At 37.8% G+C, this 22,543-nt stretch overlaps 4 protein-coding genes across 4 annotated transcripts; 3 read left to right on the top strand and 1 right to left on the bottom strand.

Annotated features, from left to right (window-relative positions):
- Positions 1-597: 597 nt before the first annotated feature.
- LOC114520036 lies at positions 598-1,756 on the bottom strand. The gene has a single exon (XM_028540234.1). It carries the CDS (start codon positions 1,671-1,673, stop codon positions 1,089-1,091), a length of 585 nt encoding a protein of 194 aa, XP_028396035.1. The 5' UTR covers positions 1,674-1,756; the 3' UTR covers positions 598-1,088.
- Positions 1,670-9,778, top strand: LOC114520034 (probable 2-oxoglutarate dehydrogenase E1 component DHKTD1, mitochondrial). Its single transcript, XM_028540233.1, has 25 exons — positions 1,670-1,996; positions 2,448-2,571; positions 2,782-2,855; positions 2,947-3,053; positions 3,140-3,247; positions 3,486-3,597; positions 3,720-3,820; positions 3,992-4,052; positions 4,137-4,312; positions 4,492-4,536; positions 5,096-5,211; positions 5,303-5,378; positions 5,587-5,675; positions 5,807-6,081; positions 6,176-6,358; positions 6,521-6,660; positions 6,802-6,958; positions 7,132-7,232; positions 7,416-7,517; positions 7,668-7,730; positions 8,103-8,285; positions 8,392-8,455; positions 8,945-9,030; positions 9,123-9,240; positions 9,375-9,778. The coding sequence occupies exons 1-24, from the start codon at positions 1,888-1,890 to the stop codon at positions 9,219-9,221; spliced, it is 2,751 nt and encodes a 916-aa protein (XP_028396034.1). The 5' UTR covers positions 1,670-1,887; the 3' UTR covers positions 9,222-9,240; positions 9,375-9,778.
- Positions 9,779-12,024: 2,246 nt separating this feature from the next.
- On the top strand, positions 12,025-19,501 carry LOC114520059 (fermitin family homolog 2-like). Its single transcript, XM_028540262.1, has 15 exons — positions 12,025-12,436; positions 12,776-13,382; positions 14,394-14,427; positions 14,592-14,660; positions 14,778-14,885; positions 15,254-15,349; positions 15,510-15,548; positions 15,739-15,785; positions 15,864-15,916; positions 16,242-16,313; positions 16,396-16,502; positions 16,865-17,023; positions 17,437-17,499; positions 17,584-17,739; positions 18,372-19,501. The coding sequence occupies exons 1-15, from the start codon at positions 12,313-12,315 to the stop codon at positions 18,660-18,662; spliced, it is 2,025 nt and encodes a 674-aa protein (XP_028396063.1). The 5' UTR covers positions 12,025-12,312; the 3' UTR covers positions 18,663-19,501.
- Positions 19,502-20,694: 1,193 nt separating this feature from the next.
- LOC114520032 (piggyBac transposable element-derived protein 2-like) lies at positions 20,695-22,502 on the top strand. The gene is made up of 2 exons (XM_028540231.1): positions 20,695-21,311; positions 21,440-22,502. Exons 1-2 carry the CDS (start codon positions 20,718-20,720, stop codon positions 22,229-22,231), a joined length of 1,386 nt encoding a protein of 461 aa, XP_028396032.1. The 5' UTR covers positions 20,695-20,717; the 3' UTR covers positions 22,232-22,502.
- The last annotated feature ends 41 nt before the right edge of the window (positions 22,503-22,543 follow it).

The raw sequence follows: 22,543 nt of genomic DNA on the forward strand, positions 1-22,543 counted from the left end.
TCAGGATTTGTTGACATGCGCGAAGAAAGACAATGAAATGGCAAATTTTATTCGCTGTTTTTTTTTAATTATTGCCAAAGAATTTTCCCTACAGCGATGGCGAGAACTCAATCCAGACACAACCCAAGCACAATGACCCAAGTTACTTAATAATGGAGCATTAGCCTTTTTCACGATGACGAATGTGCCGCCATTTTTGGGGTACTTTTTTTAAAAAATTTTGAGCGCAAGACCTTGTCAGGGCGGCTGTCTTTAATTTTAGGCTTAATTTATTGCTCAAATGTTCTATTGACTCTTAAAAAATTCTTCTTACATTGCTATTATTGTTTAAACGCATTTGAGAAAATTGAAAGTACCCCAAAAATGGCGGATATTCGTCATCCTGAGAAAGGCTAATAATAGCCTTAACACCTGCATAAAAATAGGTGCGTATGCGTACGTAGTACTATTGAAAGCAGCACTCAGTTATCATTTGGAAAATCATCTGGCAGACTAGAATACTGGTAAAAGCTGATGAAATCATATCTTTAGTATTTTTAGACACTCTCATGAATGACTCAATCAGTTAGAAGCAAATTTTATCAAGTGATCACATTTTAATAAAATGATTTTATTATCCACAACTAAGCCTAACAGGTCAAGTTAAAAATTTATAATTTTCAGTTGTGACATGAAATGATTCTACTGATAGTTCAATATGAATCTCTACTGACAACTATGGTCATAAATACTAAGCTAAACCAACTTAATATAAATATGGTATTTAATGCATTTTACACTTGATCAATAGGATAATATAATCAGACGTTGTAATCAACAAAATAACAGACTTGCAAATTCAACTGCAATGGCTTCAATACATGTTACACATAATCACACACTTATTATCACTGACATTTTTGACATGTATCTTGACATATCAAATACATGGCATTGCTTCATCACTGCAATTAGTTTCATAAATTTAGACTATTATGAAATGTATGTTTGTACATAACGGTGTAATGATATCAAAAAAGGTCATTGTCAAAAATTCATTCTAGTTTTTTATATGGAAACAAGTTTCACTAGTCTGGTAACACGTTTAACTAGTATGCTGGATCCTCAGGTTGAACGTAGTCATCTGCTTCTGCTGGGTTGTCCATCTCCTTATTTTCCCTTTCCCGAGACGCAGAACGGCCCCTGCGCCACACAATAATATAATACAAAGCTTCGAAAAAGAACAGAAACATTGTTATGTATCCGAAGACTGCTCCTGCCTGCACTGTTGTGTCGTTTTTATCTTTTGCCATAATGATACTGGATGCAATCAACCATGCTAGCACAGCCAAGCCACAGCAAGCTAGGAACACTAATGGTTGTGTCACAACTCCTGGTAGTTTTTCAATGAGATGTGGAATTCCTAGAATTATGTGTATGCAAACCATGATCCAGCTAAAAATGCCAACGAATACGAAAAATTCATAGCGTGGTTCTTCGTCGAAAGCGTTTACGGAAGCAATGCATATAAATCCTAAAAGGCTTGTCAGGAATTCGGCCAATTTAAAACGACCAGGCCAAGTGTATATAATCCAGCCAAAATCGAGGCATTTCCATTGAAGTCTTGAGTGGCGCGTGCTTGATTCTTCTTTATCCTGAGTCTCACTTGATTCGTAGTTTTCTTCATCAGCCATTGTTTACTTTTGAATCGATCTTTCGACCTATTTTGTACAACAATTTCGTCCAAACAAAGACTAAAAAAAAGCTCTGCAGGACGCCGTTTCCCCCCCGGATTTATACCTCATGAGGTACTTTCAGATAGAATAGCCGGGGGCGAAAAGGAATGTTAAATAAATACACGTATCAACGTTTTTTTGAGCAAAACTAAAAGCAGAGTTTTCTAAAAAGATGTTAAATTTAAGATATTGCCGAAAAGTGTTTCCTAGGAGTGTATTTTCGCGTGGATATAAGGCAAAAACTAATAGATTTGGATATAAAGAAACCTTGCTGGAAGAGGGTAAGCTCACTGAGTTGTATTGTTACTAATTATGAATTTGAATTATTTCATACTATGATGTTAATAAACGTGTCACATGTATGTTACTTTATCATAACACTCTTTGGAATTGTATATGTTGTGTGAATAAGCACAGTATGGTCTGTTTTTAGCATCAAGCAGACTGACTTGTGAGAAATATAGCTGGCTTTTATGTGCATTGCAGAAAGTTATGCTTCAGTAAACCATGATAATATTCCACCTAATACCAGATTTTCTACAACTCGTTCAGGAAATGATTGTACCAGCTATTAGGTTACCAGCTATTAGGTCAAAGTGTCTGCCAGTGTACAACCCAACCAATTACCTGGGTTGCACTATGAGATTAGTGGACCATACCTAGCTTGTATGATGGACAGTAGGTTGATGGACATGACCATACTAATTGATATGATATTGAAAATACTTCTAGATGCAACATCTCAAGTTGATAGAAGAATTGCTTCTGAACACTATAATCTTGTTGAACTGGTTTCAAAGTATAGAGACTATGGTCATAAGAAAGCGTTTATAGATCCACTTAAACAACTGCCAAGGTAGACATGTTAACACCTCTTTTGCAATATACCCTATTATACTATTCACATTATGGTCAACAGTTACTTTATGCCTGTGTGCATTCAAAGAGGTCACAAGGGTGCTCCTTGCTTTCCTCAAGTCCACTACCTGGAAAAGGCAATTTGTTTTTTTCATCATTTTAGCTGGAGAAAATAGCATTAATTTGTTAATAAATTGTGTTTATATAGATATGCAGAAGAGCTTGAAAATGACTTGTCAATATTGATTGGATCTCAAAATGATGAGAGATATGATTTATCAGGTTAATTTATTTTCCTAAATTGTCTTTTTGGTTGCGTATTGAGATACAGGCTTCTATAATCTAATTAGTTTTCAATAATCCATTACTTTAGGAATTTTTCATATGCCAAAACAGGGAGCAGCTACCATAGAGGAAATTATTGAAGGTCTTGAAAGGACATATTGTGGACATCTCTCTGTTGAAGTGAATCACATCTCAGTAAGTTTGACTTCAGTATCTGAGAAACAATATCAGCCTGTGTTATATATGCAAAACACATGAAAAAATGTAAATGCTTGTTCTAGAATGAACAAGAAAAACTCTGGATTGCAAGGAAAGTAGAAGAAAGCATGACATTTTCTTTAAATGCAGCAGAAAAAAAGCATTTTGCCAGACTTCTTATGAAAGCAAAGGTTTGATTGATTTTGTAATATTATTGTGATATTTGCATATTTTTGTAAGCCGGACTCCTGCATTTTGCATGCGTCAAATGCTCTAAAGGCATTACAACTTTGTCAAATCGAAAACTGGCTGATTATAATTATCTACAGATAAAATTGTTCTTGGATTTCTATTTAGTGGTTTAACAGATCAAAAATTTAATTCAACCTAATGCTTTCCCAGTCTTATTCTGCCCTTTGGATCTCCTAGGTGTTTGATGATTTTGTGGCAAAGAAATTTCCAACGTATAAACGCTACTGTGGAGCTGGTGCTGAAAGTGCCTTGGCCTTCGTTGATCAGTTGTTCTCCACTTCATCTGCTGGTAACGGAGCTTTCGTTGTAATATATCATACACCAGAAGGTGTTGGTTTTCAATGGTGATTTGAAGCATGGTGACATGTGTTGCACTTCTTAATCTGGAGATATCTGTCTCACATATTTCAGAATATGGAATTGAGGACATTGTGATTGCCATGGCTCACAGAGGAAAGCTTGAATTGCTAACTTGTGTTCTCGGGCTTCCTCCAGCGACGATATTTTGTAAAGTGAGTATATCAGAGCTCTTCATTCTTCGAAGAAAAAATTAATAGAAATTGTGGAGATGTGCAGAAGAGAGGAATGATGGATGTGGTAAAGCTTTCTTTTTATAGAGTCTTGGCTTTTACAAAAATGTATAAAACTTAAATATCATTTCACTATCTTTCCATATACATTAGGCTATGGGTAAGTCGGAATATCCAGCGAATCTTGGAACAGGGGATTTAGCAACACATTTATGTAAGTGTACCATCAATTCATCAAAGCCTTGGCTAAATGATGTTGAGAGTTTCATCTCCGATTTTTTTCTTTCTTTCAATTCAGCAATATCAACTGATTTGGACTATGGTGGAGAAAGACCACTTCACGTTAGCCTCTTACCAAACCCCTCTCATCTCGATGCCCAGGACCCGGTGGCGTGTGGCAAGACACGTGCTAAACAACTGCGATCACGTGAAGGACATTACAGTAGCGATCCTAACAGTCGATGTGGGGACAAGGTCGGTGGGTCGCTCAATATGAGAAATAAATGTAAACTGGGCTCTTTCTGTCAGTCAAAAGAGCGTCAAAGTTCAGTCCCTAATGTCTAACATATCAGGAAGCGTACATCCTCAAACTTACATACAACGTCACAATTCTGTTAATCTGTTTCTAATTGTCTTCTAAATTTCCGTTTTAGACCCTTTGCTTACAAATTCACGGGGATGCAGCGATTGCTGCCCAGGTACAGTAATTGTATTTCCACATCTTTGAAGGTTAGATCTCATCGATCGTTTTCAGCTATGTACCCCAGGCTACTAGTCAATGTAGGTGACTACTCTTTCATCCCTGCGAGATTCAATGCCAGTAATATGCACTTCTAGATTATAATTTCACCTCAGTACTCCCGGGCGGTCTTGGGCGGTTTTTAGTAGAACCCGAGAAGACCGCTTGTAGTGCGGAGTGCTTGAATCATTAGCGAGCTTTAGCAGTGACTACGAGTACGACTACGAGTACGAGATTCGTCATTCTCGCGCGTTGTTTGCTTACACCATCAGCCAAAACTCGTAGTCGTTGGGCTTTTGAGTACGAAGTTTATCAAAAAACTCGTACTCAAAAGCCCAACGACTACGAGTTTTGGCTGATGGCGTAAGCAAACAACGCAAAAGAATGACGAATCTCGTACTCGTAGTCGTACTCGTAGTCACTGCTAAAGCTCCCTATTATCACAAAAATAGGACACTTCAATATCTCGAGTTTGGTACCGACAAAGGAACTAGTATTTGTATTTGTATTTCTTCCAGGGGATAGTCGCGGAGTTGTTGTGTATGGCAAACCTTCCTCACTACAGTGTCGGGGGATCAGTCCATTTGATTATCAATAATCAACTCGGTTTTACAACCCCCCCTGAACAAGGAAGGTATTTGTCGCTCTCCTCAGTCTCCTTGTTTTGGCCCACGATTGTTCCCAGAAAGTTTCATGGGTAATGATTGTTTGAAATGTTATTTCAGGTCATCGCGATATTCCAGTGATGTTGGGAAGATGATCGAATGTCCCGTGTTCCACGTGAATGGTGACCACCCTGAGGTAAGAGTTTTCCTTGCACAGGGTGGATATATGGGGTCTTAAGTGGGTAGGTGGGTGAGAAGGGGTGAGTGCGGTGGGGTGTGATGGAGCTTCAGTGGGGGAGAAGAGATGAGTAGAAGAGGCTTTGGTGGGTAGGTGGGTGAATTTGATGGAATAATATGGTGCCTTGAAGTTAGCAGTGATAAAATAATATGAATTTGCATTTCAGGAGGTGATTCGGGCGTGCCGTTTAGCGATGGATTACCGAATGAAGTTCAGAAAAGATGTGATTGTTGACATGTTGTGTTATAGAAGATGGTAAGCTCCTCAAAGCTGAGCTTAGTGAGTTACAGAAAGCTTGCCAATAGTTGAGGTTTGCCAGCAAAAAATTTCTTCCGAATTTCTCATCTAATCAAGGATTGTTTTATGGATCATTTTTCTACCCATAGGGGTCACAATGAAATGGACGAGCCTTCATTCACTCAACCAACAATGTACAGCAACATCGTATCACGTGATCGGGTTCCAGACCTCTACCTTCGGACCGTCTCTGAGCAAGGTGTCGACGTTGGTGATATCGATGGTGAACTCGAGGCGTATAAAAACGTTTTGTCAGAAGAAATAAAGAAAGCTCAAACGCATGTACCAGAGGCAGCACATCTTACCAAACAATGGGCCGGGATTCAGCCTGCACAGAAAGGCGTAGTCACTCACTATGATACTGGTAAGGGTTGGAGATTGGTGACTAGTCACCAGGGCTCCTTCTGAGTCTTTCTAACATTTGTATTTTATTCATATTTCACTTTTTTCTTTCAAAGGGGTCGATTTGAACGTTCTGTTATTTGTCGGTGCCAAATCTTGTGAGATTGAACCTGAAGTGACAGTTCATGCTCATTTACGTAAAACGTTCTGTGAACCCAGGATGACGAGACTTCGAGATGACAGTAAAATTGACTGGGCTAGTGCCGAGGCCCTTGCGTTTGGCTCGCTGCTTCATCAAGGTGAATATAGGGTGATGTGATGTGATGTGAGGTGATGCAGGGATTTGTGAGAATATCTTGAGAAGATAGTACTTCTCATTATTTTTTCTCCTGTAGTAATGCTGGGTCAATGTTAAACCCCAGTTCATACCAGTACATTAATACTGAATTATACCTGCGTAGGACACAATGTGCGTATCAGTGGTCAGGATGTTGGTAGAGGAACATTCAGTCATCGGCATGTGATGGTGGTCTGCCAGGATTCAGACAAGATTTACGTACCTTTGAATCATATGTACCCAGACCAGAAATCATTTCTCGAGGTAAGATCTTGGGAACATGTGCAGCCCTTCCTTAGAATCATTTGTACCAAATCCAGAAATCATTTCTCGAGGTGAGATCTTGAGAACATGAGCAACCGTTCCTTCCAAGAGAACAGAGAGGAATGTACTTTACTTTCACAGGTGTGCAACAGTCCACTCTCAGAAGAGGCTGTTTTAGCTTTTGAATACGGAATGAGTATCGATGATCCAAACAACTTGATTATCTGGGAAGCTCAGTTTGGTGATTTCTTTAATGGCGCTCAAGTCATCATCGACACTTTTGTGTCTTCTGGCGAAAGTAAGTGTAGTTTGCTGTTCTGGTGGGTTTGTTTAGCAAAGAATTAGTTTGAAGAAGCTTCTTCCATCAATACAGCATTGATCCAATAATTCTACCTATTCATTACATCACCTGGCCTGCCCAGTTCAAATTGTCCGCCTAGTTGCATGCCTTTTTCTTTCTATATTATTCAGTCAAGTGGTTATTCCAAAGTGGTTTAGTGATGTTACTACCTCATGGTATGGACGGAATGGGTCCTGAGCATTCTTCTTGTCGTATTGAACGTTTTCTACAGGTTCGTGAAGGAATGCAAGGAATGTTTTGAATAAAACAGCGATGTTCAACTACCATGACAACAACAACAATAACAACAGCAGCAAACAAGAACAACAGCAGCAAACAAGAACAACAATAAACACATCGATTTGTGCGTTTCTTTCTTGTGTTTTTAATCTTTTTCCAATCATTTTCCCACCAGTTGAGTGACAGCACAGAAGATGAAGTTGATGGTGATGATGTTAACATGCATATCGTCAACCCTACAACACCAGCACAGTATTTTCATTTATTACGACGTCAGGTCGGTATATTGTGCCAGCCTGCCAGGTTCTCCTCAAAGACAATGACGTTACATTCGTTGAAATAAAAAAGGGATTCTAGAGGAAATGGCTTGAAATGGCTTATGCATGTTGTAGTAGTTAATATTACCCGGCTTTTTGTTCCCATCTAGATTGTTCGAAACTTTAGAAAACCTTTGATTGTTGCCTCACCAAAACTTCTCCTGAGGTCACCGGTAAGTTTATAACTTAAATATGAAAGAATTATGTTCCTAGAGGTCCAGTAAGAATCATCTCTTATTGATCCAGTGTTACTACAGGAGGAAACCTAAACTAAACTAACTTTATTTATACTGGATAGCTCTATCAGTTCTAAACTGTTCTTCCTATAGGTCCAGTAAGGATCATCTCCTATTGATCCAATGTTACTACAGAAAGAAACCTAAACTAAACTAACTTTATTTATACTGGATAGCTGTATCAGTTCTAAACTGTTCTTCAGGCTAGAGCTAGGTTCAGTAAATATTACTTTTAGCGGGAAGGAACCAGTTGTATAATGTGACTTTGTGACCTTTTATGTTAACCGTTCGTATTTAAATTTGTTCAAGGTTGCTGTGTCAAAATTAAGCGAGATGGCTCCTGGGACACATTTCGAACCAATCTTGGGCGATCATCACGTTGAGCCAAGTCAAGTATCACGTGTTATATTTTGCTCCGGGAAGTTTTACTATTCTCTGGCGAAGGAAAGAGAAAACAAAAATATTCAAGATACCGCCATCATTCGTCTTGAGGTTTGTACTGCATGCATGGGTTCATAATATAGATAATTGTGTCTTAAAGTTGATTATTATCCATATACTTTCTAATGTTTCTGCCCGTTTTTTCTTATCACCGCAGGCATTGACGCCATTCCCGGCCGAAGCAATTAAGCAGGAAATTCAGAAGTATTCAAATGCTTCAGGTGAGCCAGCGAACATGCGGAAGCAGACCATCGTCAAAGCTCGTTCCCTACCCCTCTCCCCCCTCGTCCCTAACAAGGTTGAGGGTTCGTCGCCTTAAACAAAGAGGTCTGGGGATCTAAATTTCAAGGGGCAAGCTCCAGTTATTTCTCTCCCTAATGGAGTGTCGAACCTTCCTTCAACGAGGAAGTTCAGGTCTCATGTTCCACCCTCTCAACGAGAAGTTTCGGTTCCTTCCCCACCTAATTCACTATTAAGGGCGTTCAGCTAGAAGGTCCGGGTTCCCCCTCCCCCAACGAGGCAGTTCAGGTTCCTCCCCTGTCCCTTTGCTAATCCTCATTGCGTCATTGGAAGATCACAATCTTCACCCTCCTCTTCAACAAGGAACGAGCTGAAGCGAGGGTGTGCCCCCCTCTATTTGTCTCAAAAAAGATCATTAACTACTAAAGTTCTTGCAATATATACTCATACAATCTTTCTATGTAATTCAGATTTTATTTGGTGCCAAGAGGAACATAGAAACATGGGCGCCTGGACGTTTGTAAATCCTCGCTTTGAAAACCTCCTTGGTGTAAAGGTAGCCTTGTCCGAACGGAACGATCAGTTTTTTCGAAGTAATGTACCCTGCAATTATTGTGGAAAGCTATATTATCATCATTATTATTGTAGTTACGCTACATTGGTAGAAGAACCCTGGCCACCCCAGCCGTGGGAATCAGCCAAGTACACGAGAAGGAATTGGCTGAGATATTGAGCTCTGTGTTTTGACACAAATCATGATTGCATGGTAAGTAAGTTATATTGTGAATTGAAGTAAAATGATCTATAAGACAGAAGCACCTATGACGTTTCATGCGGTTTTTTATTTTTTATTATATTGGGTGTACCATTTTTGTTTGATAAATTTCCGAACTGTTCAAGGCATGGCTAAAGTCACTATTTGAGTATATTTACTGAGGATGGCGCGAGCAGAACTTGAGGGGAATTGGGAACAAAGATACCACATATGGGATGTTCAACATCGAGGTATTTAAAATAAAAATGACAGTGGATTGGAGCTAATGGACTCGGCAAATATTATCCGCGGGAGGAAAACTTTCGTGTAGAAAGTGTAAAAGCATATTGGACCAGTAGAAAGAGCCACTTGGATGAAGTAGTTTTGTCCGCCCATTTGGCCAAAGTCCACTTCCTTGCATATTGGCCTAAATTTAGCAGTTTTCACTTCAGCAAAAATACATATGATTTAAGCAATGCTGAACTAAAATATGGAAATAATAACTTTTTGGAGATGAAGTATATTAAATATACAAAGATTTCCTTTGTTTTTTTAGCTTTGAACTTTTTTCCAAAATTGGCATGCAGTTGAAAAAAATGCAGTTGAAAAAAAACAACGCTTTTTTTTTTCAAGAGTTGTTGATGACTCTTCATCCTCGCACACTTCACAACATATTTTGCATTTTTAATGTCACCTAAATGCATTCACAATAATAAAATAAACATTATTTTAACAAATCTTTGGAGTGTTATGGCTAAAACAACAAAAATCACTGCTGGAACTATGGAAGTAAAACTATTCTTCGGCTACCTCAGTGTTTCCTTTCAGTTTGATCGTGGGGCGTCTTTGGACAATATTGTATTATGCTATGCTGCCTATGCAAAATATTTTGTGCATCTCAATGTTCGCGTTTCTATAGACTTGAGAATGTGATATTGATTGCACTGACTGTGGCGTCATTTAATTGTCAAAACGAATCCCGTAGAGAGAGTTTTAATGCATAGAAATTTCGAGGACACAAAGCATATATCCAACATTTAAATTTTAATATTTGATTGTAATAATTTTTCGTTCACATTTCTTGCCGGAAAGAGGACTATCAGTGAGTTATTCGTTAATTCATCTGACGTCCTAACCTGGCGCCATCTTGGTTGTCTCTGTGCAAGCTTGTCAACTTTTGTTCTTCAAGAGAGGCGAAGTTTTGTGAATGCTTACAATGTCTGTCGTATTGGTTACTGTTCAAAAGTTCCCATTTCAAATACGACAGCTATATCTCAGCTATATGAAAAGAAAATATGATTTGCCAATCATGAACTTGTTTCGAAAATCAACCAAGATGGCGCCGTCGCAATCTTCCCGGTAAAAAAGCGCAGAAACTGTCACAGGCGCAAATTGAGTTATTTTTAAGACGCATGAAAAATACTATATTTTTACACATTTTTTACAAAGATACTCGGAGCACGTGTGGTGAATCTGCCTCTTTCCGCATTCCAACAACCAAGCCCTTGGCAAACCACGTTGTATTAATAAATCCCTTTTAATTCTTTGTTATTTCATGATTTAACAAAGCGATTGGATGCTGTAAACTTTTCACAGGGTTTTCTCTGAGTAATTCCGGGCTTCTCAGCCCACACAAACCGGACGCAATTCAGCCGAAAGCGTGGTAATGTTCTAGTCGTGTTTCTAGTTTCTGGAGCAAATTAATGATTCTGTAAAAAATCTTATGTAAAAAATGTAAAAAAATGTACTATCGTGAAGGAATCTTCAAGAATAACTTTATTATAGGAATGAACTTTTACTTCTGAAACTGAAGTACTCGACAGTTATGTCACGTCTCGTTGACGCAATTGGAAGTTCCCAATGCGTAAAGACGCTGGTCTTTCATTCACGTGACGTTTGTCGTTAGGCCATCCACAGCCAGGAGAATTGAGATCATTGTAATTTTTGAAATTTTACTTCTCACCGAAACAAAGGCTGTTTTCCGTTAGGCAACACTCGCAATGATTGGGAGTTCATCTTTGCGCGAATGAAAACTAGCTAAGGTTTCAGAGTTAACTGAAATCCATGAATTATTTCCGTATAAAATTATCGCAAACTTTCTTCAACATCACTACATGTATGTCACTTATTTGTTTGCTAAGGTAGACCCTTATGGGAAGAGTTTTTGGCTACAAACTTGACCTGCCACCCTGGGCCCTTAGGCGAGATCCATTTCTTCATTCGAGAAAATACTGAAAACATTTGGGATTTTAAATCATGATTGCCATGATAAATATTCCTAATGATAAACATTCCATATTCCTTTTTTGCACAATTTCACAACTCACAAAATAATATTTTAGTGAGATATGGCGTTCATCTGTGAAGTTTACAATAATATGTAAGTGCTTATATTCTAATGCAAATTCAACTTATTGTACAATGTATAAATTTTTTATTTGATTGTATCCATACGTGAATATTAATTATTTCCGAGTTCAAGGTATATCGAACACAATCGAACATTATAATTGCCATCAAAGTCCTTATAAGGGGCTAAAATTATCAACTTTTCGATTGCACGTTTTACTGGCATTTTACTTTCAATTAGCGCGGTAGAAAAACCCATGGGCGTATTTATGACGATTTCAACGCGTATATGATGTAGAGGTTTTTGTTTATGTCAAACACTGTTATTAATTAACGTATAAACGTATAAACGGGGAAAATAATTTGTCGGTATTTTCTTGACGACAAAGACGATTATTCAAATTCCAACTGGCGATAAATGGAGTCACGTGGGCATGCACCGGAAGCCCACCCTTGCTGGATCGTATAAACGAGAGACGAATGTGTGAAGTCACGCTTAATAATATTATATTTATATTGCGGTTTTTTTGGACTATTCTGCTGACAAAAAATCGGATATACATTTGAGATGTATTGAGGGACACTCCTTTCATAATTCTGAACACATTTGACGGGGGATTACTGCATTCGTCGCTGGTTTACGAAGCACATTTTTGCTTGGAGTTCAGGATCTTTTGAACACACATAGTGGGGCACTTGTGTGCGAACATTTGACGTTTCAAAGCGTATTCCAAGATGTCTCGCCAACAAAAATGGCTGCTTACCATCTACGTGTCTGATTTAAACGTGGAGAAGACTTTGGAAGTTACTGGACAAACATTTGTTGGCAATTTAATGGTCGAACTCGTAAACAGACTTGGTAGGCAAATGTTGTTATAAATGGTTGCTAGATTACATGATTAAGTCTCAGTATTTTTTGTATGTTAATTGTTAGACTTGACTGTTTTTATCGTAATAAGCTTTAGAGCACTTGATTTGTGGCCAAAATGTCTGCCTTCTTCAACGATGACTTTTGATTTGAACCCAACGGTTCGTTGAGCGAGCTCTTCGCCCCAAACATGGCTTGAAATTTAAGATCGTATTTTTAGGTGCGGTTAATTTTAATAACTACCGACGTTTCGGGATGAAATATTCCTAGAGACGAAAATGAAGTGTTGTATTGTGTTTATACAAGTTCTTAAAATGTAAACTTTTCAAGGTGTTGCAAGAGATTGGTCTGATCATGCTCTTTGGTGGCCACAACGCAAAACATGGTTGCTTAGATCACGAGTAACCCTAGACGTTTGCGGCGTTCAAGCCGATTCAAAGCTCCAGTTCACGCCAAAACACAAGAATGTACATCTTCAAATGCCAGATTTGCAGTTCGTCGACACGACAGTAGATTTTTCAAAGAAAGTCTTCCACGCAGTCACCGAAGTTTGCTCGCATTTCGGCATTCGTCACCCAGAAGAGCTTTCGTTGCTGAGGCCTCCTGCTCGGGAGAAGAAAGAGAAACGAACGCCTCGCAAGTCTTCAAGCAAACGGCGAGGATCTCAAGGCTCGGAGCATAGTAATAATTCCGACGAGATACAAACGGCTGTCAGCGCAGACGGGCGACTCGCAGTTCCTGGCAAAGCGGGAAGTATCGATGGAGGGTCTCAGCATAGCGCGTCGACACCTGGGTCTCCAAAAAGCCATGGCTCTTTCGACAGTTACGATTCTGAAAATCATATTTTGGCCTCGAGTCCCTCCGTCCATTCTCAAGAGGTTTTGGAGACCATCTACAGAGCGAAATCGTTGGCTGAAAAGATTCTTTTCCATGCTGGGTATGTGCGCTCTGCCAATATTTCATGCTTTTGGAAATGGCGTTATACTTTTTTAATTATCAATGTTTATTTTACCATTTGCACCAAATAATTCGCTTTAATATCCCATGTAGTTGCAAAACATTTCAATAATGTTAACACGTTTAGATGGTCGTAAATTATTAATTTGTCTAAAATGTTACTTCTCTTGCTAAAATTTCGCAGATTTTCTACAATTTCCAGAAATTTTTGTCCAATTTCCAGATATTTTTGTTACAAATTATGCTGCAATTATTTTAGTTGGAACATTCTAATTACATACTTGTTGCAATTACTGTCGCAAATTTAGCTTTAGAATATATATTGCACAACAGCCTTCTATTTCAAAGGGCTTAGTTAGTTTGCCTATTGTGCCCTGCTGGCAGGGTACAAATTGAACAAATATTGAATTTCAGTTTTACAAAGCTTCAAGTCTATTGTTGACACAAAGGTGTCATATATTTGTTGCCTGAAATACTAAACAATATCAAAAATTCCATATTAATGGTCAGCAAGTAATTCTGTTTTGTTGCTGAATTAAAAATTAAAGACTTTCAAATTAGAAATGTTCCTTAGTACAGGCATACTTAAGTCGGCTTAATGGGAGTTATTATTTATTACTTTTCATATGGCATGTTAGCATTAGCAGTTTTTTAATGATGACAACACTTGCTAAAAGCTAACAAGTTTTATTTATTTTTGTGGATGAGTTTACAATGGGAACTTGTTTGAACAATTTTATCAAGGATATATTCCATCTTGTTATACTTGGCCTTGACCTGAACAGCATTATCAGTCTGGAACAAGATAACCTTTGCCATTGAAATTACTAAATATGGGTGTAGTTTGTTCTGCCATTTTATTCATATATTTTATATTCACAGTGGCATATCTTCATGCTGACTGAACTTGATGTAGAAAATTTCAATGTTTATTTCTACAGCCTAGTAAATTTTCATAATAAACTAATGCTAACAAATGTTACATTTTTAGTTGGCTTGATTCCTCAAGGTCACTTATGGAACAGGTAAATGGAAAATTGACTGTTGCAGTTTAATAGTGCACTTTAAAATTTTGATTCAATGCACAGGGTCAGTGAGACCATTTCATGCAGCACTCATTTGACAAACTGTAACGTTGAAAAGAAAGTTAACAAGGATTTGTGTTTTTAAGTTATTTATTTTATTCTAGGATGTTGAAGAAGATGAGCACTTGATGCTGAGATTTAAATATTATTCATTCTTTGATCTCAAACCAGCAGTAAGTTGATGTTTTTCAGACTTGTTAGAACTTGTGTGTTTTGTGTGTGTAAATGATATGTTGCAAGGAGATAATCTTTTTAGATATAATTATGCAACTTGTATGTTATTTTGAAAGGTTGATGAAGTGAGAATCAATCAGATCTATGAGCAAGCCAAATGGTCAGTCCAGGCTGAGGAAGTTGATTGCACTGAGGAAGAGGTCATGACATTTGCTGCTCTGCAGGTTAGTGAAATGACTTCTATGGTGCTGGATCTGGCTAATAGACATTTCCCCTTTTTGCTTTCAAGCACGCAATATGTGACGGTAGTTGATTATCGAGGTCAATATAGGTTGCGATTTCGCCATGTTCCAGAGTGATTTAGTTTAACCAGAAAGCAAAAAGAATCAGCAAGGTTTTCTTACAAACAAAATCTCTTTTAGGCAGAGCAATAACGTAACCTAAAATTGCTTGATAATCAGCTACTGTCATGCAGTGCGCGCTTGAAAACTGAAAGGGAAAAGGTTCGATTATTGCAATGGATTTGTGTTTTGTGAGAATTGATAGGGCACATTCAAATTCCTTTGTTGTTTTGTTCTTTAAACACGTATAGTTTCAAGTAAAGATTGCAGCATCATCTCCCCCTATGGAAGAGAAAAGCAAACCTGCCCAGGATGATGATATTGCCAGTGCTTTGAATGATTTACAAGTAAATATCTACTCATTTACAATAGCATCGAGCCATTAACTTCATAGCGGATCTGAAGAAATATTTTATTCTGTTTCATGCCAGTCAATCTCAGCTGTCAGTCAATGCATCTGGTATGGTACCATTAGTTCATGTCCTAAGTTCATATTCTTTATTTTAGTTAACATTAGAAGGAACAAGTACTCCAGCTTCTCAAAAGGTGATAAATCAATGATGTTACTTAATGGATAGCTTCAGGATTTTTTGTAAAAACGTTAATTAAAATTGATCAAAACTCATTTTTGAAGGTTCCAACAAGCATTTAGATTTTAAGACATCAAACACAAATCTAATCCAAACCAATACTTCAATATGATGGTCTGCTATACTCTTGCCTTTTTTTTTCATAGACATTGACTCAAATGCCAGAGTTAAGTGACTGGTTGACTCTTATAAAGTAAGTATAGGAAAGATGGCTCAGGTATTTTCGATGGCTTCATCTGCCATATTCACAATGGTATTTTTGTTTCGTCAGGCACAAAATGTTGGGCATGAAAGAAAAGAAGAAATTTTGGTGTGTATTTCGAGGTAGGAATCAAGCATATTTCACAAGACTTGTCAATATGTGGGGTATTATTTATACAAGGATGAATCCCGTTTTGTGTGGGGGGGGGTAGGCTCTAGTTTTGTGGGGAGAGGGTAGGCTCTATTTTTGTGGGGGGGGTAGGCTCTAGTTTTGTGGGGGGGGGGTGGGCTCTAGTTTTGTAGGGGATGGTGCCTGCAGAAGCACCAGCTGTTTGTTCAAGATGGGTGCATAACCTCAACAATAAGTTCATCTCTGTATCAATAGGACAAAGTTGTTTAAAGAATTGCCACCAAATCCATATTTACATAACTTTGTGTTTCTCTACAGACACATATTTCTCTTATTACAAGTCGAATGAGGCAGCAACTGGTGCTCCTATTCAGAGAATTGACTTGCGAGGTATGTATTCTGTATGAACACAATTACTGTGACACTGTCTGTCCAGATGCAGGCTAAATATTGCCATCTTCCTTCATTTCAGGCAGTGAAGTTTACCCTGAAGTCAATGTTCAAAAAGAAAAGTTTGTCATCAAACTGAAGTTTCCAGACAATGACGAGATCAGTGATCTTGAACTCGGCTTGTCCAGTGTATGTATTTAGAGATCATCTTTCTTGTAAAATGACTCTTAAGGCCGTTTAAATATGTGCGATTTTCCTCTTTTGATAGATGTGAATTAGTAATTAGGTACGAATGCTCTGATGTATAATATATTTTTGAATATCACTAACTAACTCAATCGTTCACATCGATCAAAAGAAGAAAATTGCAGCAAAAATTGCTAGTATAAACGGGCCTATAAAACTCTTTTAAAAATTTCCCTACATAATTATACATATCCGAGACAATCCTCATTGATTTAACCTCCCTCCCTGTAAAATGATTAAACATTTCTCACTATTCACGCATTCGACCAAGAAATACGTTTTGTGAAGTAAAATGGATTTTTTAGGAGAGCCAGTACTCCAAGTGGATGGGAGCTTTCCGTTTAGCATCGAAAGGGAAAACTATGGCGGACAGTTCGTACGAATCTGAGGTGCATGGCATTGAGGCATTCCTGGCAATGCAAAGAAATAAGGATAATTTCAAGAATACGACAGCACCGGGGGGTGTGAGTATACAACTTGCATTAGTGACGTCCAAAAGTGGCTTCTTCAAACATGTTGAAACCATCTTCATTTAGGGTTGAAAGGGTCTTAATTTCGAGTGGAATTAAACACACTTCTAATTCAAGCCAGGAACAGTTGATAGAAAAATGAGTCAACTATAAGTCCTCTGGCAGTAATCTAACTCTTGCCACTGAGCTACAGGGGTAGCTGACAAGAGCACCGGCAATCCAAAAGCGTAGGTTCGATTCCTGCCGGAGGACCTATAGTTGACTCATTTTTTCCTTCAACTGTTCCTGGCTTGAATTTGAAGTGTGTATAATTCCACTCGAAATTAACACCCTTTAAACCTCTAGAATTTACGTGCATGGAGTGAAGTGCCAAAAATCACAATTGATTTACCCTTATCTTCATTTAGGTTCAAATTCAACCCGAAGATTTTGTCCCAGGTCGAGTTTTGAAGAAGTACAAGGCGAAACAGGTGAGGCTTGGTCCGCGATAACCTCGTCGTGGTGTGGTGTGGTGTGTGGTAGACAGGATTCAAGAGGTTTTGTTATTTTACCAGGTCGCTGCGAGGATTTTAGAAGCTCATTCTTCTCTGAATCTGATGACAGTGATGGAGGCGAAGATGAACTATATCCGAAAATGGCAGGAGCTGCCTGACTTTGGAATTACAAATTATGGCGTGCGCTTTAGAGCAGATAAAGTCTCAAAGAAGGACGTAAGTCATTTCGCATTCAAACCACATTTTAGGTTTCCTCCTGTAGTAACACTGGATCAATAAGAGATGATCCTTACTGGACCTCTAGGAAGAACAGTTTAGAACTTATAGAGCTATCCAGTAGAAATAAAATTAGTTTAGTTTAGGTTTCCTCCTGTAGTAACACTGGATCAATAAGAGATGATCCTCACTGGACCTCTAGGAAGAACAGTTTAGAACGTATAGAGCTATCCAGTAGAAATAAAATTAGTTTAGTTTAGGTTTCCTCCTGTAGTAACACTGGATGAATAAGAGATGATCCTTACTGGACCTCTAGGAAGAACAGTTTAGAACTGATAGAGCTATCCAGTATAAATAAAGTTAGTTTAGTTTAGGTTTCCTCCTGTAGTAACACTGTATCAATAAGAGATGATCCTTACTGGACCTCTAGGAAGAACAGTTTAGAACTGATAGAGCTATCCAGTATAAATAAAGTTAGTTTAGTTTAGGTTTCCTCCTGTAGTAACACTGGATGAATAAGAGATGATCCTTACTGAACATCTAGGAAGAACAATTTAAAACTGATAGAACTATCCAGTATAAATAAAGTATATGAGAGAATGAAATATAAACGTTAACTTTGTCTATATTAGGAGATCCTGGGTATAGCAGACAACAAGATAACGAAGATCGACGCGACAAGCGGGAAGATCTTGAACAGCTGGCGCTACAGCGTTATGAGATCCTGGAATGTCAACTGGGAGACGAAGGAAATGGTCATCGATTGCGAAGGCGAGAGAATTCGCTTCATATGCACCAGTTCGGACATCAAAAGCATCCACGAATTCATTGGCGGTTATATATTCCTCTCAATGCGTAAAGATGTCAATCAACCTGTCGACCACGAGCTGTTCTTCAAACTGACGGGCGGTTCCGTGCAGTAACATGAACGGGCAGACATAGCGAACTCTCTACCAGGATTGAAAGACTGGTTAGTGTAAGATCATAGTGCGTGCTTTCTCATGAATGGTGTTCGTTAAAATCATTGACAAAGGCTCGCTATATGAACCAAATCTTTTAGTTTATTTATTACGTATTTAACTGTACCACACACCCTCATGAAAACAAGCCAATTTATATTTTTTCATATTTGGAGATCATCAGTCGTGCAGCGTAAATATGTTTATCAATAAATGTTAAACGGGGCACTGGGGAAGATTGGAGGGTGTGAGGTTGCCTTCTAATGGTAACCCGAGGTACATAAAAACACGCCATTTGTGGGGAAGTGCGCTATAGGGAAAGTATGAAATTAGCAAATTAGTTTATTTTTAATTAGGTTCGACTGTATTTGTGTTTGTGTTGTGTGTATATACTATATAAATTGCGACGTTGAGGAGGGCCCTGCTCATCATTCGACAAAGTTTCGTTAGAGTAACCTTGAAGCTTTTTACAAGTGTTATGTATACGTTATGTTACCAAATTATCCAAAGTTTCAAACCGCAAGGAGGGGTCTAGAGCTAGTTTTAAATGGGAACTGCAAAACTACCGTATAATATCTCGTGATGCACGTTTTATTTCTCTCTTAAACATTTACTTTCTAGTTTTTTAAATGATAATGAATGGACACAATTGGCGAGATAGCAAATAGATTTTTTATTCTCATGCTTGCCCCAGGCCTTTCACTTGCGGTCAGAACGGCTAAATTCGTATTTAACAAATACTTGTAAACTGTTCATATTAAAGTTAGTATATTCTGGTTAAGCGAAATTAAAATTAAAGAAACTCGGTTTTTTAATGACTGTTGGTTTCTGTTCATTTTATACTATACGTCTTTGAATTGTTCAATATCTCGTTATAAGTCCATTTTATAACCGAAATGTGGTAACAATATGTTTTATTTACTTGCGATTTTCCTCTTTTGATAGATGTGAACGAGTAATTAGTTACAAATGCTCTGATTAATACGAGCTCTTATTTGAACATTAGTAATTAATTCACTCGTTCACATCTATCAAAAGAAGAAAGTTGCAAGTGTAATAACGGGCCTTTAACCCTATATTATCCCTTGTAGCAGATATGCTACACTGGAAAATCAAGGCTCATTTTGCCTTCATTTTGGAATATTTTTTCAACTTTTACACCATTGTAGATAATTTGCTACATGTACTTCTCATTAATATTCATAACACCCTCCATCCCCCCCGGTTGTGAAGTTTTTGTATTAATTAAAAATGGCGGCTCAAGGAGTGAAGGAATTGGCAGAATTCAAGGTAATTCTAAATTTAATTTTAGTATTCAATCGTTATAATTTGTTAATTCTTTGCTAATATTTTCAAATTAGGAACTCTAAAGATCATTTGGGCGGTATTTTTTTCAAAAACCATCTCTTTTAACACTCGAAATTTATAAGTAGAACTCAATGTAGCACATAAGCTACATTGGTCAACACAGAGTAAAATTAATGAGAATGACAAATATTGAATAATCTCATTTTCCTGGCTTTTTTTTTTGTAAAAAATTGTAAATAAAAGTTAAATTTGTTTTAAACCTATGACCCCTTTGAATTAGAAACTATAGGTTGTAAATTGGTAACAATATATTGCTACATTTTTGACAAATATCTGAAATATTGCTTCTGTTCTTAGGAACCACATCATTATGATACCATTGAAGAAATTATTGAGGCTGTTACTGGTTCCGATAGTGAGTTAGATGAATTATCCAGTGATGATGAGTCAGATGAAATAAATTATGAACAGTCTCTGCCTAATTATAACAGTATTGATGAAGAATATGAATGTGATGATGCCATTAACGAGGAGCTACTTAGTGATGATGAGCCACTTGCTTCTATTGCAAAGAAGAAAAAAGTATACAATTTTAACAAGCGAAGACGATTTATTCCACCTTCAAATCTTGATTTTGTTGATGCTGCCCTTGAACCCGAGCCAAAGGAGGACACACCCTACAACTACTTCAAGTATTTTGTGACCAATAACATGCTTGAATATTTGGCTGAGGAATCCAATAATTATGCCCACCAGAAAGCAGGAATCACTTTACAAACAAACTCATCTGAAATAGAAACATTCATTGGTCTATATTTCCATATGGGGTTAGTGAAAATGCCAGCAGTCGGTTGCTTTTGGGAGACATATACTCGTTATCACCCAATTGCTGATGTAATGGCAAGGCAGCGATTCCAGAGGATTGCTTCATATTTGCACATAGTTGACAACTTAAAAGTAACAGAGGAAGAAAAAAAAGATAAAGCCTGGAAGATAAGGCGATGGTTTGATGATTTGAATGCAAATTTTTCTGAAGTAAGTCCCTCAGAAAACCAATGTGTTGATGAGATAATGGTTGCCTTCAAAGGAAGATCTATTCTTAAGCAGTACCTTCCAAAGAAGCCCAAAAAATGGGGGTTCAAACTTTGGGCCCGATGCTCATCCACTGGTTTTTTACATGTATTTGACATATATCAAGGCAAAGGCACTGGAATGGATGATAATGATAATGTTCCAGATTGTGGATTGGGTGGAAATGTCGTGTTGAAATTATGTTCAGCTCTTCCATCAGACAGAAACTTCAAGGTTAGTTGTGCCTGTAATTGTAACTCCCTGATATTTTCTGTTTGCTTGATTTTACTCAAAGTAAATAAACCTAGCTTGGGGCGACTGTTATAGCATATTGTAATAAATTGAGATAAATTACATTATAGGTATTTGCTGACAACTTCTTTTCAAATTTCGCTATGGTGAGTGAATTGGAAAAGCGAGGTTTGCATTATGTTGGCACCATCAATAGCAATCGCCTTCATGGAGCTCCACTGAAGTCAGAGAAAGAATTGAAAAAGGAAGGTAGAGGAGCACATGACAGCGTTGTTGAGACAACAAAAAATTTGTCATTAGTTCGTTGGTTTGATAACAAGTGTGTCACTATGATATCGTCCTATATTGGAGCTGAAGAAGTTGATTCTGTGCGAAGATATGATAGGTCAAAAAAGGAGCATGTCAATGTTGAACGTCCATCTCTTATCGGGGTTTACAACAAATCAATGGGTGGAGTTGATCTCATGGACATGTTGTGCACACTTTACAAGTATCAACTTCGAAGCAAGCGATGGTATCTCTATATCTTTTACCACACCCTAACCATTGCTCTGGTGAATGCATGGCTCCTGTACAGAAGAGATTGCAAAGCCTTAGATGTTCGCGTAATGCCCTTGAGGAAATTTCAAGCTATGGTTGCTGCAGCCTTATGCAATGTAAAAAAGTCCCAACGTGGGCGTCGATCACTCGATTGTTTGAGCAAGAAAAAGAAAGAGGTAAACCCAGCACCTGTAACTGATGTTCGGTTTGATGGTGTTGGCCATATGCCCAGCTATGAGGACAAAAGGCAGCGGTGTCGGAATTGTCCAGAGGGATTTGCATTTGTCAAATGTGTGAAGTGCAAGGTTCATTTATGCCTGAACAAAAATCGTAATTGTTTCCTTGCCTATCATAGTAAATAGGAGAACATAGTATATCTCTACCAACTGAGTTAAACCATAGTTAATACCTGACTTTGTATTGAAAGAACAGGGTATTTTAAGATTTACTGGACTGAAAGTTATTCTTATAAGCTGTTATGTTATTAGCCGATGTAGCAAATATGCTACATCATAGAATTTCCTAGAAAAAAGGGTAAAAATAAAATTTTTTTTATTATCTTGTTATTTGGTCCAAGAATAGTGAGGTAACATGAATAAATAATTTTTAGGCCACTATAAAGCACTTTGGATAATATAGGGTTAAATGAATAAATTATTGCGTGGATGTCCCTC

This window comes from Dendronephthya gigantea, unplaced genomic scaffold (assembly GCF_004324835.1).
Source record: "Dendronephthya gigantea isolate DGI-Jeju-01 unplaced genomic scaffold, DenGig_1.0 000015F, whole genome shotgun sequence".
Classification (NCBI taxonomy): domain Eukaryota; kingdom Metazoa; phylum Cnidaria; class Anthozoa; order Malacalcyonacea; family Nephtheidae; genus Dendronephthya; species Dendronephthya gigantea.